The 16,760-nt window shown below is 37.9% G+C and overlaps 1 protein-coding gene across 1 annotated transcript in view; it reads right to left on the bottom strand.

Moving 5' to 3' along the window:
* Positions 1-16,760, bottom strand: part of CERS6 (ceramide synthase 6) — a 329,510-nt gene that overhangs the window by 228,752 nt on the left and 83,998 nt on the right. The window contains exon 2 of the mRNA XM_023188162.3: positions 7,869-7,974. Coding sequence (XP_023043930.1) covers positions 7,869-7,974 — 106 coding nt within the window. The remainder of the gene's footprint in view (positions 1-7,868; positions 7,975-16,760) is intronic.

Genomic DNA, 16,760 nt, shown 5'->3' with positions numbered 1-16,760 from the left:
CGTGCTTTTTTCCTTAGTCAAGTTAGTGGCCTTTTGGTAAAACAAAAATAAATAAATACATAAATAAATAAAGGATTTGGGGATTTGTTTTTTAAATTCTATAGTTTTGCTAACTCATTGATTTTAGTGTTATCATTATTACTTTCTTCCTTCTGCTTATCTCCATTCATTTTGTTGTTCTTGTTCTAATGTTTAACCAAGTGGCTATTTGTTTCATATCTGTATGAGTTTTCAATGAGCACTGCTGCAGCATAGCACATAAAGGTAGTGCTTTCATTACCAATGTTTTCTAAATATTCTGAAATTTCAATTTTACCCAAGAGTTAATAAGACAGTATTTGTAAATTTTTAGGATGAAGAGGTTTTCTTTTCTGATTTTTGTTTTCTAATTTCTAGTATTAAATCATGCCTAATTTTTTAAAATCATAGTTTTTTAAACATAACACAGCATCAATTTTATAAGTATTTAATAGCTACTTGAACAGAAAGTACAGTCTCTATATTCAGAATATAGGATTGTCAATGTACCCCCTTAGATCTTCCTAATTATGCTCCTTAGAATTTCTACATTCTATTTAATATTTTCTCACTGACTCTATCATGCCTCACAGGTAAAACAGAATTTCTTTCTGTTGTGTCTCTATCTTTTCTTCAATTCCTTTTTTGAATATATAGACACACTAATATTTAATACATATATGATTCATAACTATTTCATCTTCACCATGAATTGTAACCTCTGACAATAAAAAGCCAATTCTTCCTTTCGTTGAATGCTTTTAGAAATCCTACTTTGTTATTTATATGTGCCTGGATACCCTCACCTATGCTCTTCTTTTCAACATTTGTTACTACTTTGTCTTAAGGTGCCCCTCACGTACATACTTTTTTTCCTGACTGCATTGTCTTTCTACGGCTGCTGTAACAAAGCTCCCTAAACAACGGAAGTGTATAGTCTCCTGGTTCCGGAGGCTGTTAAGTCCGGGATGAGGTGTTGAATGGTTTGCTCCTTCTGAAGGATGTGAGGGAAAAATCTGTAGCAGGCCTCTCTCCTTGGCTTGTAGATGGCTGTCTTTTCCCTGTGTTTCTTCACAGCATCTTCCCTCATGCCTATCTCTGTGTTCAGCTGTCCCCTTTGTATAAGGACAGCCGGCATATTGGATTAGGACCCACCATAATAATCCCACTTTAACTAATTTACCTTTGTAAAGATCCTATCTCCAAATAAGGTTACATTACGAGGTACTAGGGGTCAAGATTTCAATGTATACATTTTGGGGAGGAAAATAATTCAACCCATACCAATAACCAAAGCCTGAATTAGTTTGTATTATATAAATTAAGTCCACTTATGTGTTAATATGATCATAAGTTTGTTTATAGCTCTCTACTTTAATTATGTTCTATTTTCCATTTTGATGATTTTAAAAAATATTTTACTACATGGCTTTTTTTTTTTTCCCTTTTGGGAGTAATTTCTGTTCTGACGGTTATCCATACGACTCTCTTTTCCATCTCTAATAATTCAAACGAGCAATATTTAAAGTAACCTTATTTCCTCCACCTTATTAAAGTAGCCTTATTTCCTTCTCCTCCACCACCCAATACTACAGTAGTCAATAATATTATCTTTCTTAGCGTTTACTCTTGTACTATTGAATATGCATATACTTCTAATGATTTGCCAGCTTTAACTGATATGCTTTGACTCCCAACTCTTAGAGATCATGCAATCAATGAACTGATTCTGCCTCCCACCTCCTTCCCCTCTACTCAGTTATTACTGTATCATTTCTACACTGTGAGAACCTAGAACATTAACATTCTGTCTGTCACCATTCCTCATATTTCTTTTTTAGTACTACAGTTTAAATATATTCAAAACTTACAAACATTCCCAGTGATCTTTTGGTCAGCTAAAATTAATGATTTAATAAAGTCTCTTCAAGAAAGACTCATGTAATAATATCCCTAAATTTTTTCATGTTCAAAGATGTCTAACACATGATGTCTATAACCTTTACAGAGTAAAAACAATTTGGCTAGATACAAAATTCTTAGTTCACATTTTCCTTGGGAATATTGAAAATGTTACTAGAGAAAAGCCTACAATCACATAACATTTTCCCTAAAAAAAGAGATCTGATTTTTTACCCAGCTGCTCAATGAAGTATTTCTTTACTTATCAAGTCCAGCTATTTTAATAATGTAAGTCTTAGTGTTGAACTTTCTGGGTCCATTTTCACTACATTTTTGTTAACATACTAAAGTAAACCTCCATTTATTTCAGGAAAAAATCTTGAATTATATCTCAGAAGTTGTTTTAATTCACTGTTTTATTTTGCTTTTCTGTAAGGGATTCCTATTACAGAAATGCTCGATCTATTTGCCTATATGTCCATTTTTTAGCTCTTTTTGGTTTGTTTCATTTAATTCAGTTTTATTCTTTCTATCTTCCATAGTCTTTGCTGAGTTTCCTGCAGTGACTAGTGTTCCTGCCTTCTTCCCAATTTTGACTTTTTTTCTGTGATGGATTTAGTACTTTTCTCTGAACTCTACCACCTCACATTCCACCTCCTCTTGTTGACCAACTATTTCTTTCTTTAGTTCTTATAGTTCTTCTTTGTGATCTTCCTTCACAGAGTTACTGCTTCATTTTTTTAAATTTATGGTAAAATATTTAATCACAATTTTCATTTGCCTCTTTAGCCTCATTATTCTAGCGAATATTTTGTTAACAGGAGTTGCTATACTTTCCTTTTATTGTCTTTGATGTTGTGTGAGTTGCTTCTTTACTAATCATCTTTGAATTAGTTGAATTTTCTTGACCTGCTACTTCCAGTATGGGGAGCAGGAAGGATGCTCTTCCAGTCTGGCTGCCAAGAAGGGAGATGGCCTCCTGAAAACATATCCTCCAAGTGGCTTTATGTGTCCCTCCTCCACTCCTGCCAGCCTGGCTCACCTGTTCCTGCACCTATTGTTGCAAATAGTGGGTGGTGCTTTTGTCTGCTCAACTCTTGGAACTGCCTTTGTGCTGGTTTTCCTGAAATCCACCCCCACAGGGCCCTCCAGGCACACTTCACACTTCTCACTTCCTCATACTTGCTTTCTGCCCAATCTAGTTAGCCTTTATATATGTTTTGAAATCTAGAGATATGCATCTCCTAATTTGCCAAATAAAACATCTGTGAGATTTTCTTTCATTTTTTCTTTCTTTCTCTGTGTTTGTGTATGTGTGTGTGTGTGTGTGTGTGTGTGTGTGTGTGTGTGTGTGTGTACACTGTATGTGGGGTGGGGGTTTCTTATTGTTCTTTCCTCATTATTCTCCATAAGTTTTTTTGAAAGATTTATAGGCAAAGAAATGAATAATGGTGACTCACATAAACATTTATATATTACAAACACCTAGGTTAACCTTAAAAACATTAATCTTAACCAGTACTAGGAGGGGGAAAAGGAAAGTATAAAATAAAAATGAAAGGAAATAGGTTCTTGAGGAGAATTAGGAAAAACAAATTATAGGAAATCTGCCTATCACTTTAAAATTTAGTCTAACATACCAAAAGCAAATTTTATTATTTCCCTGGATCATAAAACCTGGCTTTATACCTGACATATATTCTCACCCCCATGGCTTAAGCACTGATTTGATTAGAAAAGTGAGGTAGTTAGCATCACAGGTATGTACGAATAATATGGTAGGAGAATCCCCAAAAGTTAAAAGCATATTTACCCAGAAAATTCTGAATATAACCAGTTAAGAAACAACAAAACCAGTTAAGAAACAGGAGCTCAAAAATATTCATTAAACAAATAATCATTCTGTTCATTTGAATGGGTCTGACAATCCACAACTGTAGATGTTTTGGTCCCATTCCAATACTATTGATGAGAATCTCTAGAAACATGAACACTCTGCATTGTAACCCTCAGGTGATCCTAAATGCAAATCAAAATATGGGAACCAATGGGACAAAAGATGCCATATCATTTACTGAATGATTTACAAGATTATTTAACCCTCATGAATGCCTGTGAGATGCTTATTCAAAGATTTTTACAAATGAGCTTATCTGCAGCCTAGGGAAGTTAAGAAACTCACCTAAGGCCACAATGACAGATGCAGCAGAGCTGAGGTTCCAACACAAATATCCAGGTATGACTGGCTCAAACACCAAGGCTTCTAATTATTTTACAATAGGAGTAGTTTCTACAAAATGTTTACACAATTTTAAATAGGGGATGGGGGAGGAGAGAGAGACAGGCAGCAGGCAGACAGGTGTTACTTCAAAAGGAAAGACTGCTAGAGAATATATAAGGGTTCAAATTTTTCAGCTATTAATAATTTCACAAAGGAGAACCAGATAGTCAGGGCATGTGACCTGTGCTGTCACACAGGGACCCCCATTCAGAAAGGTCCACACTTGGGGTTGGAAACCCTGTAGTCACCATCTTGAAATTCTTAAGAGTTCTATCATGGAATTTGTGCTTTATAAATGAAGCCCAATGGGGCAAATGAGCAGGTGCCAGGAGCTTGGAGTCTTGGCTCATACACAGTCCCACCACTTCCGCCAGATGTGTGTGTGGTCGCCCAGTTCCTCCTCATCCCCTGGCTTGTGGCACCCACCAGCCTCCCTGTCTCCCCACCTCCTAGTGACTGCTGCTGCCTTCAGCCCCCAGTAGAGGGACGAGTGCAAGCACAGAGAGTGGGGGGTTGAGTTTCAGAGAGGATGGAGGCAGCTACCCCAGTGCATGTGGTTGGTGACTCGGTATGGCTAAGCCTCTTGTGTACCCCTGGATCTGGGCATAGAGGTTGCAATGCACTTGAAGGTCACTCATCATCCATGGGTTGGGGCAGTGGGCCTGGAGAGAGGCCTGACTCTATTTCTCCGCTCCCCTGAACCAAGGTACAGTGTGTCAGCCAGTGGCTGGAAAAAAGGGAAACCTGGCAGCTGGTGGGTCACGTGCACACTAAGTCACAGGGTGTACCCCCCAGGTACCTGTGAGGGTCTATACTTTCCCCAAGAGTCTCCCCATGCCATTAGGGAACATGATATTACATAGCAAATAAAAAACACTTTGACCAGGTATGGTGGCTCACAGCTATAATCCCAATACTTTGGGAGGCTGAAGCAAGAGGATTGCTTGAAGTCAGGAGTTCAAGACCAGCCTGGGCAACATAGTGAGACACTATCTGTACAAAATTTTTTTTTTAATTAGCCAGGTGTGGTGGCCCACACCTGTAGTTCCAGCTACTTAAGAAGCTGAAGCAAGAGGATCATTTGAGTCCAGAGTTTGAGGCTGCAGTGTGCTATGATTATGCCACTAGACTCTAGCCTTGGGAACAGAGTGAGACCTTGTCTCAAAACCAAAAACAACAAACAAAAAAACACCTTGACAAGTAGAGAGAGACTAAGGGAGGAAGGAAAAAGTTTTATATTTTTGTACTCTTAATGACACTTTTTTCATGCTTTCTGAACAAGGGGTCCCACATTTTCATTCTTCACTGGGCCCCACAAACTATGTAGCCAGTCATATACAGAAATTTTAAGGGTTCACCTCTCACACTTGAAGAATTATAATCATGCCCTTCTACAAAAAGGCAGCTGAAACTGTGGTGAGGCCAGGATACTGGATGATCATTCACACACATACACAAATGCACACTTGGTTCCAGCTGTCCCAAGTCCTGCCCCTCCTATTCCAGTCAACTGACTGGTTATATTTCATATCACAAATAAGATCAGAGAACTACAAAGAATACAAGGGAAAACAGTTCCAACTTTTGCTGCATTTATATTTCACACATGACGCTTCTGTTTTAATCATGTAAAAACCTCCAAAGGAATCACCTTGGAAACTAATGCTTATTCAAATTAAGTAGAAGCAAGTATTCTTTTTTTTTTTTTTTTTTTTTTTGTATGTTTGTTTTGAGACGGAGTCTTGATCCATCGCCAGGCTGGAGTGCAGTGGCACAATCTCGGCTCACTGCAACCTCCACCTCTTGGGTTCAAGCCATTCTTCTGCCTCAGCCTCCCGCGTAGTCGGGACTACAGGTGCACGCCACTGTGTCCAGCTAATTTTTGTATTTTTAGTAGAGATGGGGTCTCACCATGTTGGCCAGGGTGGTCTCAATCTCTTTACCTCATGATCCGCCCTCCTCGGTCTCCCAAAGTACTGGGACTCTAAGCGTAAGCCACCGTGCCTAGCCAAGCAAGTATTCTTTAGAGCAGCCAACCTGGCTGCAAAATCTTTTTATTACCTTTATGGAGGAAATTTCTCCAGTAACTGTAAAAAACATAAGGCAAGGGAAGTGAAACATCCACTGCAGGATTTTTAAGGAGAGGCATCAAATTTGGGGAAAACAAAAAACAAAAATTTAAAAAACAAAAAACCCTCATTTTATTATTCATTTAGAATACTATATGTTTAACGTACTTAGAGTAGTTCACAAAGAGACTCCAAATATGTTACAATCACACTCACAAATGAACCTGAGATGTCCCTACACACCTGTTTTTTTAACAGGGAAAAAGTTGTTTCACTCAAGTAATTTGATACACTAAATGAAAATGCTTTTTTTTAAATATATATTTTCTTCTTTTAAATACCGTAAGATATGTGTCCCTTCAGACAGGAACTTGGCAATCTGAAATTACCCCATAAAAACCACCAAAAGAGCTTTTCCTAAAATTCCATTCATTCTTCTCTTCTTCCTAGCAGGGATATGAAAAACACCTGGTAGTTTCTTAATTTTTTGAGAAAAAAAATTTTTTTTAAAGGACAGAGGGAAAAACTCTAGAGAATTTTGGAAGAAATGAAGACCATAAAATAGGCGAAAGTATTTGGATATCTGAATTAATAGTTGTAAGACAAGATAGACAGTACAAATGGCTAGAAACACAAGTATCAAGAAAAGAAATAGAATTTGCTTAATTCTATCAAATCACATCTTGGAAGCCTGGGTAATTCTCCCAGAAAAATGAAAGAGAGAAAATGAGCCATTTAATATATGAACACACAATACTTCTCATAGAACATTGTATTTCTCCTGATCTTTTCCTTTTTCTTGTACAGACAAGAATAAGGTAAGATATATAAAAACTCTGTAATTTGCTTTATTTTCCTATAGCCTTCAATTGAGGGTTTCTGACTTTGGCATTCTCCTCCCTCTTTGTTCTGAAGGAGATCTGAACTTGGGATGGGGGTGGAAGCAGGAGACGTGGTCTCTTCTCCCCGCTTCTCTTCCGCTCCCTCCTTCCCACTCCTAGTTTGGGCTTCAACTCTCACCTGTGTATCTCCTCCCTTTTATTCTCCACAGTGAACCTCTCTCTTCACTTAAGAATCTCCTGACTCTCCTTCTTCATACCTTCATGGTACAATCTTTTATCCTGTAATTATGCCTTCTTCTTGTTTTTGTTTACATTTATCTACTAATCACAGCTCCTAGAATCTATGGACAATGCTACGAGCCAAGAGGTCCTTTTTTTTTGCACACACATAAATCACACTCTTCAGCTCTACCCAGTCACCTCCACAAAGTCCCTCCCAGCCCTCATTTTGCTTCAAGTCAAATCTTGCTTCAGGTCACATGTGATTAAAAGAGTCACAGAATTAGACTAATTTTTATTTAATCAAGACCCTTCTTAGGCAAGCTACTAAAAATCAACTTGAGCGTAAACTACCAGGTCTAAGACAAGCCCATCTTCATTCCACTTCTGCTACACTTACATTCCTTCTGACAACATGTTCTCCAGCATGAGGTTAGGCAAAAGTTGATTCTCCAAACCCAGAAGGGGGAACTGAATGACAGCAGGCTGAGAATGGTGACCGGGGACAATCCATACCCCAGGAAAGGACAATCATACCTTTGTAATTGCGGTGAAGACCTTTTCCAGAATGGCATTGGGCGGAGCAATCTGTGGTCCATTGGCCTGAATATTGAGGGCTATGGCACACGGTTTGGCTACAAATCTAAAAATTACAAAAAGAAAAAAGTAGAAGGTCAGAATTTATTCTTTCTATGTGATTCTTAATGTCACCAGTTACACATAACTCAATTATCCCAATAAAGTGTTGGTAGGATTTCATGGGTGTACATTGTTAACACTCCCGTCAGTAACTGTAAGGCCGACTTAACCATTTTTCTCTCCATTAGCCCCCAGCAGTAACATTAAGAAAGAAATCCTTTTAAAACATTTAAATCCTCCAATCTTCAACTTCTAATGAGACAAAGCTAGAAAGACTATCAGATGAAAATATAAGTGTATAAGATAGAAATAAAACAATGATTTCAAAATGAGATAACATACTGTTCTTACACAGAGCAATAGTCATGCTATATTTTTACTGTGAGAAAACGTTTACTAAGCATCTAATTATGCATGCAGAGAGAGCGCTTTGATCACCCCTAGTCATAAACTTGGCAATTTTTGTCTCTATAATCAAAGTGTGCTAAATTCAGCCCCAATCTCTTATGGCTTCTTAAAATTCTCTGCTTTGTGGTTATTTGCTTTTTTCTCATAAAGAGTAATGAAGGATGTCAAAAGGCATGATGTCCCAGACAAGATGAAAAGTCGCAAGTGTTTATGTATGAACATCCACAAAACTGTTTTTATCCTAAGCCAATGCCTACGTCAAGAGGAATGAGAGGACTGAGCCTTCTTTCTGGTCTCATTTGCTGTGTGAATGAGGTGCTGAAGGGGAGCAGGTGAAGTGCATTGGGCCCCAAAGACGTAGGGACATCGCTAATAAAACTGTGTTAAAAAAAATTAAAAGTTGTTTTAGACTAAATGCTCAAGAAATAAAACTCTGTAAACATTCATTTTCAGTAGTAACACTGAACATTTTCTACGAATACAGAACAATTTTATATCATGTGAAAGTATTACCCAAATTAATTCACTGTTGGTCAAAGGCAACAATTGATAAATATGCAAAACAGACCAGGAATAAATCTTAGATGAAGCTTCCTTAATGACAGTTGATGAGATTAAAGAACAGTAGACAAAGGTTTTTGTTTTTAAAGTAGGGCCAATGAAACTTATATACAAAGTACCACATAATATCCTACTGGGTCCTATTACAAGTAAAAGTGAAGAAATTTATTTAAACAGGAAAATGGAACACTGTACATGTACAAGCCTAAACCAGGAAAGACAGACACAGAAAATGCACCATAATACTTGGTACACTGAGCTCTCTGGGACAAAGTTGGGAAGGAAGAAGAATCACCCTTTCCCGATGTACAAATCCTCTAGATACTGGAGTTTTCCCCAAATTTCTACATTCTCAATTCTGTTTAACATAAAATTTTCTGAGCGGTATTACCTACATCCCTACCTTTTTGGCAATAAGTATAACCTTTTCCTAATGACTCTGGCCCCTTTTTATAAATGATAATCATGGGGCTATGGCTGTAGTGATGAAAGAAGGTATTTAGTAGGCAATGACCACAAGAAGGAGTCTAGACTTGTTCCTCGACAAGGTTTCCTGCTTTGTGGTTATGTGCCCTCATCACAAGGTACAAAGAGGGGGGTGAAAAGACATGCAGTCCAACAAAAGCAAATGATAAGGTAAGACCACAAAATGCATTTGGTGTGAAGGACACAACTATTCCAATGGTTTCCTTCTAGTCTTTCCAGCTGGACTCCTCCCCCGCCCTCCCTCAGCCTCCCCTTCCCACACCTCTGACAAACTGTGTTCAAATTCCCTTCGGACTTTGTCATTATCATCTTTTAACAGTCTGCTTTTCCAGCACAGTCTTCTTTCTTCATCTAACTAGCACAGAGTCTCAATGCAGAAGCTGATCATTTCCTCTTTGTATGCCCTGTGACAATGCCTGTGCATACACAGGAGGGGGTCAAGACATTTAATCAACTGGTTATCTTCAGTAAATATGTTTTGTTGTTGCTACCATGGTGTTGAGTGCTGCTGACAAGTTGACATTCTCTGTGTGCCCTGTAACAATGCATGGGCAGGCAGTAGGGGAGTCAAGAAATTTACTCAACACCATCTCTTCAATAGCAACTTCCTCACCTCCGTTATCCACCAAAAAAAAAAAAAAATCAAAACAAATTTTTAGTATTTGTTATACAATATAATGCATACATCTCTCCTTCTCTTTTTAAATTTCAAACCACTTTTAAAACTCTATTTTCTTTAAATTCCAAGAATGAAAGCAACAGCGTACCACTTAATCAACAACTTATCAAATTTCAATAATCAAAATTATCAAATAAATATGATGCTGTTAACATATTTTTAAAGCAATGTCCAAAGGATAGGGTGGGAATTATTTCTGCTGCTATCTGGCTATGGAGACTTAGCTACAGAAATTAATCTCTCTCTGCCTCAATCTCCTCATATGTGAAAAAATTACTATAATTATATATGTACATGTATGTGTTTCTACAAATACATATATGTATTACAAATCATATCATAGAGTTTCTTTGCCTAAAATGTTTGACAGGAGCCATGGGTAAGGTTTCACATAAGAGCATTTACAAACCATGCCTTTCCTGGGCCCAGCGGTTCACCAGCCTCAGCTACACTGAACCAAGCCATGTGTATTCAAGTTGTAAAAGTATTACACCAAGCGGAAGCAGAAAAAAGAGACCAGATGTCAGGATAGGCACTGAAAGAAACCAGGGACATCTGGTCGAGTAACCACTTGCCCCAGTTTACCCTCCATCCAAGTGTTCTCAGCAGCACGTGCACAGACAGAAGTGTCCCCATGTGGTATTTTGCCATAGTTAAAAGGAATAGCAAAGGGTCCCATATGGACATTAAATTGTGGTGACTCTCATCCTCAAACCCCAGGCCTGGTGCAGGTCCACAGTGAGTCCACACCAGCAGTGCGATCAGGGTCTGAGCTCATCCACACCTGGCCTTCTCTAAGGGACCAAACCTTTCCAGCTCCCCTATTCAACCCAATGGCCCTCCAGGGTGCTATGGCCACACTTCCCATAGGAGAGTTAAGTGTTGGTATAACTCTCCTGTATATAACATGTGCATCCCTCTCCTGTGTGTGGGGCCCCCAAGAGAGCAGGACCAGGCCTCAGTGAAGTCCACATCTCCAGAGCCCTGTTCAAAATCTCATTTAATCCTCCCTCAGCCAGATGAAGCGGGATTACCATCATCTCCACTTTGCAGAGAGGACCAGAGACGTCAGTGGCCTCCACTTCCAGGGAAATGGAAGCAGAAGACAGTATATTTCTTTCCCAGAAGGGTCACTGTTATAATCAGCTCCCCATTCTGATTCACTAGACAGGCTAAGCCCCCAAATCTGAGGATGTAGAGACAGACAGACAGTGAGAGAGAGAGAGAGAGAGAGAACAACAGACAAACTTAATAGAATTAAACTCAATTTAAATGTTGAAGTCCATTAAAGTTTAAATGACCTATGGTAGGCATGTACATAAATCATCGTTCTTTGAACAACGTCATAATCTTTTTATTTATATGCCTGGCACACTGTGGGCACTCAATAAGTATTTGATGGATAAATGAATGAATAAAACAATCAAGTAAAATACAATGGCAGGTATCCTTACTATCTTTTCCAAAGGGGCTGTGCATTTTAATTTCCTTGAATATTCACATCTACTCAGGGTCATCTGGGACCCAGAAGGTAGGAGACTGACCACTCCAATTCAAAAAGCCACTTCTTTAATATTCATTGTCCCTAGGATGTGAAAGCTGCCTAGAAAGAGCTTGCGCAGGCTCTACCAACCCCTCACTAAGAACGCTCTTTTCAACATAACTCATACTGAGATCCAAACACTTAATTTCCAAGATTTTTAAAAAACTGCATAAGATAGGCAGAAAAAGTGAACCTCAAATGAAAGAAGAAAAAAGAAGAGCATATAATTAGTATCAAATAGGTATCACTGATTATATGAAAATATAGAAATTTTGTGTTTATTCTCCAAAAAAATGTGTGAATCACTTTTTTTCAGAGAGCCTATTTAGATACCAAATAAGATCCATTACACAACTACTACAATTTTATCACTGACTATCATGGTCCATTACACCATGTAAAAAGCTGGATTTTTTTTTAATGCTGGCTCTAACATAAATAAGTTCACAAAAGTCATCTTTCATAACATTTTGAGAGAAAGAGATAGAGTCAGAGAGAGAAGCAGATTGATGGGGGATGGGGGTAACACATCGACAAATGTAATAGTTGAAAGGAAATATGTGCTTTCAAGCTTTGATGGTTACCTCTATAAGGAAATGCTCACCTAATTACTTTTTTTAATCAAAGGTGGCAACACCACCTTCAAAAGATCAAACATCTATAAAGTACTTTCATGTACTATATTTGAAAGTAAATATAATAAGGATGTAAACTTTGAAAAATATTAGGCTCAGTTAAAAAGCAGAGAAAATACCTAAGACATTGCTACTTTTCAATTATATTTGGCAACATGTATTTGTATTTTAAACATGAGGTAAACATCTCTGCACAAAGTACTGAAGAAAGCACTGGGCAGTGCTGTGGTGGAGATATAGTCAAAACGGAAAATGGGCCAGATGCAGTGGCTCATGTCTGTAATCCCAGCACTTTGGGAGGCTGAGGCAGGCAGATCACATGAGGCCAGGAGTTCAAGATCAGCCTGGCCAACATGGTGAAACCCCATCTTTACTAAAAATACCAAAATTAGCCAGGTGTTGTGGTGCATGCCTGTAATCCCAGCTACTCTGGAGGCTGAGGCAGGAGAATCGCTTGAACACGGGAGGCAGAGGCTGCAGTGGGCCAATATTGTGCCACTGCACTCCAGCCTTGCCAATAGCACTACTCCATCTCAAAAGAAAAAAAGATACCACCCCCCACTCAAAAAAAAGAAAACCATGAAATGAACCTTGCACTCAATGAAGTTTACAATCTGCAAAAGGAGGTTATAAAAAAAAAAATAAACATTTACAGGGTATATGTCATTGTTCTAATTACTTTAAAATATTTAATCATCTCCAGAGGGTACCATGGCCAGAGACTTTTATTTCTTTCAAACTGTAGCACTTCTTATACTTTCCAAAAATAGTTGGGATGCTGTGATGGTGGCTATACAAGCCTACACATGTGATAAAATTATATAGAATTAAATCTCACACATACATAAATGAGTACAAGTATTAATAAAACTGGGAAATCTGATTAAGACTGGAAGATGGTATCAAGGTCAAAAGGCTGGTTCTGATACCATACTAGATTTATAAAATGTTACCATTGTAGGTAACTGGGTAAAGAGTTCATGAGATCTCATTGTATTATTTCTTAGAACTGTATTTGAATCTACAACTATCTCAATAAGGATTTCAATTAAAAATAATTGAAAGGGACATTCTCTTTTTGTTGTGGAGGAATGAGTTAATGGATTTCACAACTTACGAACACCACAGTCTCCCCACCCAAACAAAAACAAACAAACACACACTACCTGAGGGCTCTGGTGACTGAAAAAAAGGAAACTGACTTTGGGGAAGTGCCGAAGTTGGAGCAAGCAACCAGTAAAGAGTGACCTCTCTGTCTCTTCATTTATATATTTATTCTGCAGCTCTACCTTGAGATCAGACACAGTCACAGCAGCAAGGAAAATGTTGATAGAAAAACACACCCCCTTTATAGCTGCAGGAACCAGGGTTTTAAAAAGCCTGGGGAAATCAGAGAATGACTAGAGAGCTACACAAGAGACAATGCCAAAGAAGCAAACCCTAATTCTGTATATAAACTAAGCATGATTCTAGCTGACTTCTGAACCATGAATATACAAGGTAAACTGAATGTAGATAGGAGCTAAGATTTAAAGAATTTATCTGAGATTAAAGCCACTGTCCACTGAAAGCATGAGAGGCTACAATTTGAGTCTAAGTAAACTGACTATTAACAAAGCATCAATATTTTTTAAAGCAATGTAAAAAAATCCACAATCTCCACAAAATAACTTTCACCGTGCCCAGGATACACAATCTAATAGGTTGATGAAGAGCAAGTAAAATATGTTTCACTCTAAGGGGAAAAGACACGCAAAGGAAAAATTCAGTGAACCTGAACCATGCAATCTGAAAAAAAAAGAAAGAAAAAATAGAGAAATAAACAGATTTTAAAGACCTGTAGAACAATTTTTCAGAGTCTAACGTGGGTAATTAGAGTCACAGGGGAAAAGGAGACAAACTAGGGGGAACAATATTAGAAGAAATAATAGTCTGTAACTTCCAAAATCTGGTAAAAGATATAAACATGCTGTTATAGTTTGGGTGTTCTGTCCCCACCAAACCTCATGTTGAAATTTGATCACCAATGTAAAAGGTGGGGCCTACTGGAAGGTGTTTGGGTCATGGGGGCAGATCCCTCATAAATGGACTGACGCTGTCCCTCAGGGGTGGGTGAGCTCTAGCTCTACTAGTTTCCACAAGAGCTGGTTTAATAAAAAGAACCTGGCACCTCTCCCTGCCTCTCTTGCCATGTGATCTCTGCACATGCTGGCTCCCCTTCACCTTCCATCATGAGTGGAAGCAGCCTGAGGCCCTCACCAGATACAGATGCCTAATCTTGAACTTTTCAGTCATCAGAATCATGCACTAAATAAACATTTTCTTCATAAACTGCCCAGCCCTTTCAGATATTCCTTTTGAGTAACACAAAACAGGCTAAGACATACAGATTCAAGGAGCTCAAGAACCCTACAGAGAGGTAAATTGGAAAAGAAGAAAACCTACACAAAATAGAGTCAAACAGATGAAAATCAAAGACAAAAAGAAACTATTGTAATTTACTAGACAAAAATGGCTCACTATATACAGGGAAAAATAATCTGAAATACAACGCTCTTCTCGTCGGAAATTATGAAGGCTCAACAACAGTGCAAAAACATCTTTACAGTTATGCATCACTTAACAATAGGGATACATTCTGAGAATTACATCATTAGGTGGTTTTGTCTTTGTGTGAGTATCATAGTGTCCTTACACAAATCTAGATGGTATAGCCTACTACACGCTTAAGATACATGGTATTGCCTATTCCTCCAAGGCTACAAACCTGTACAGGACATTACCATTACTGTAGTGAATGGGAAATTAAAACAGAATGGTATTTGTTTATCTAAACATATTTAAACACAGAAAAGGACTCCATCTGTCCTGTTGTCCTGTGAAGAAGGTGCCTGCTTCTTCTTTGCCTTCAGCCATGATTGTTAAGTTTCCTGAGGCCTCCCCAGCAATGCAGAACTGTGAGTCAATTAAACCTAATTCCTTTATAAATAAATAAACATAGAAAAGATACAGTAATCATAATCTTATAAGACCACTATTGTATATGTGGAGTCCCCTCCAACTCTCCACTCGCCATAATTAACTATGAAATGTTGTTATGCAGCTCACGACAATACTAGAAGTGGGGGGAAAAAAACTGTCAGCTGAAAATTCCATGTTCAGCAAAATATCCTTCAAAGAATGAAAGTGAAAAGGAAACTAAGGGTATTTGTGGCCTCCAGATTCCCATTTCAAATATGCTAAAGGAAGTTCTTCTTTAGGTTGAAAGGCAACACAACCAGATGGAAACTTAGATCTTTACAAATGAACAGAGCATCAGAAATGACAAATATATTGGTAAATACAAAAATGCTTGCAAGGTCTTTGAAATTAATCACAACCAACTAATAACAGATGAAACAGTTAAATCCAATTAGGAGAAATAATGTATTCCCACCCCAAACTGTGCCAGAAAGAAACCTATATATAAGTAAAAATTCAATAAAGGAGAAGTGAGGAGAGGTAATTGAGTCAATTCATTGCTTAACTACTAACACTTCCTTGGATACCAGTATTTGTCAGGAATGATGTGCTGTGGCTACTATCCGAGTAAGTATTATCAATTTAAAACTGACCAGAACAATATAGACTAGATTTTGAAAGCTACTATGAAGGTGCATGTTTAGACAAACACACGTGCATGTGCCTGAGTGAGCAGGCATATGTGCATGACTGTATATTGTTAAATCCTACCTAAGACAAAACTGTTTCAAGAAAACAAATATCTAGTGGAATGAAAGCCAGGATGGAGAAAGGGGACTGCTATTTATTGACAGATACTATATGCCAAAAGCTCTGAATGTTTAATTCTTTTTTAGACCAACAATAACTCTTTGAATTAAATATTTATTTCATTTAACAGAAATATAAACTAAAGCTCAAAGAAGTTAATGAGGGTGCCCAAGGTCTTAAAGGTAGTTAAACACCTTAGACAAAATTTAGACCCAATCAATCATAGCATAATCTATTAATAAAAACAATATTTTCCACTCTTCCTAAAATAAGAAAAGTATATTAAAGAGGCATTGTTAAAATATTTGTGACATGGTCATACACTCTGCTCAGTAATCCCACTTTTAGGTATTCATCTAAGACAATCTGTCAGACAAAGAAGAAAGGCCACAGATGTAAAGATTTTCACGCACAATTATCTGAAGAGGGGAAATGGTAAATAGCTTAATGAGTCACTACAAAATGACTCGGTGAGCATATATTATATATCAGCCCTGCTCTAGGTGTTGGGGATGCTGCAGTGAACAAAATCCCATTTTTATGGAGCTTACATTCTAGCAGAGGGAGATTAAAAATAAACCAAGCAGTGTATGCTATGCCAGATGGTGAGAAGTGCTAGAGAGAAAAATAAAGCGTGCTAATAAGGACAGGGCTACCTAGGTGGGGCTGTCATTTAAAACAGATTGGCCAGGGAAGATCCCATTGAG

The sequence above is a fragment of the Piliocolobus tephrosceles genome, chromosome 11 (genome assembly GCF_002776525.5).
Source record: "Piliocolobus tephrosceles isolate RC106 chromosome 11, ASM277652v3, whole genome shotgun sequence".
Classification (NCBI taxonomy): Eukaryota; Metazoa; Chordata; class Mammalia; order Primates; family Cercopithecidae; genus Piliocolobus; species Piliocolobus tephrosceles.
The sequence above is the reverse complement of the archived record's forward strand: the minus strand, read 5'-3'. Positions and strand labels throughout refer to the sequence as shown.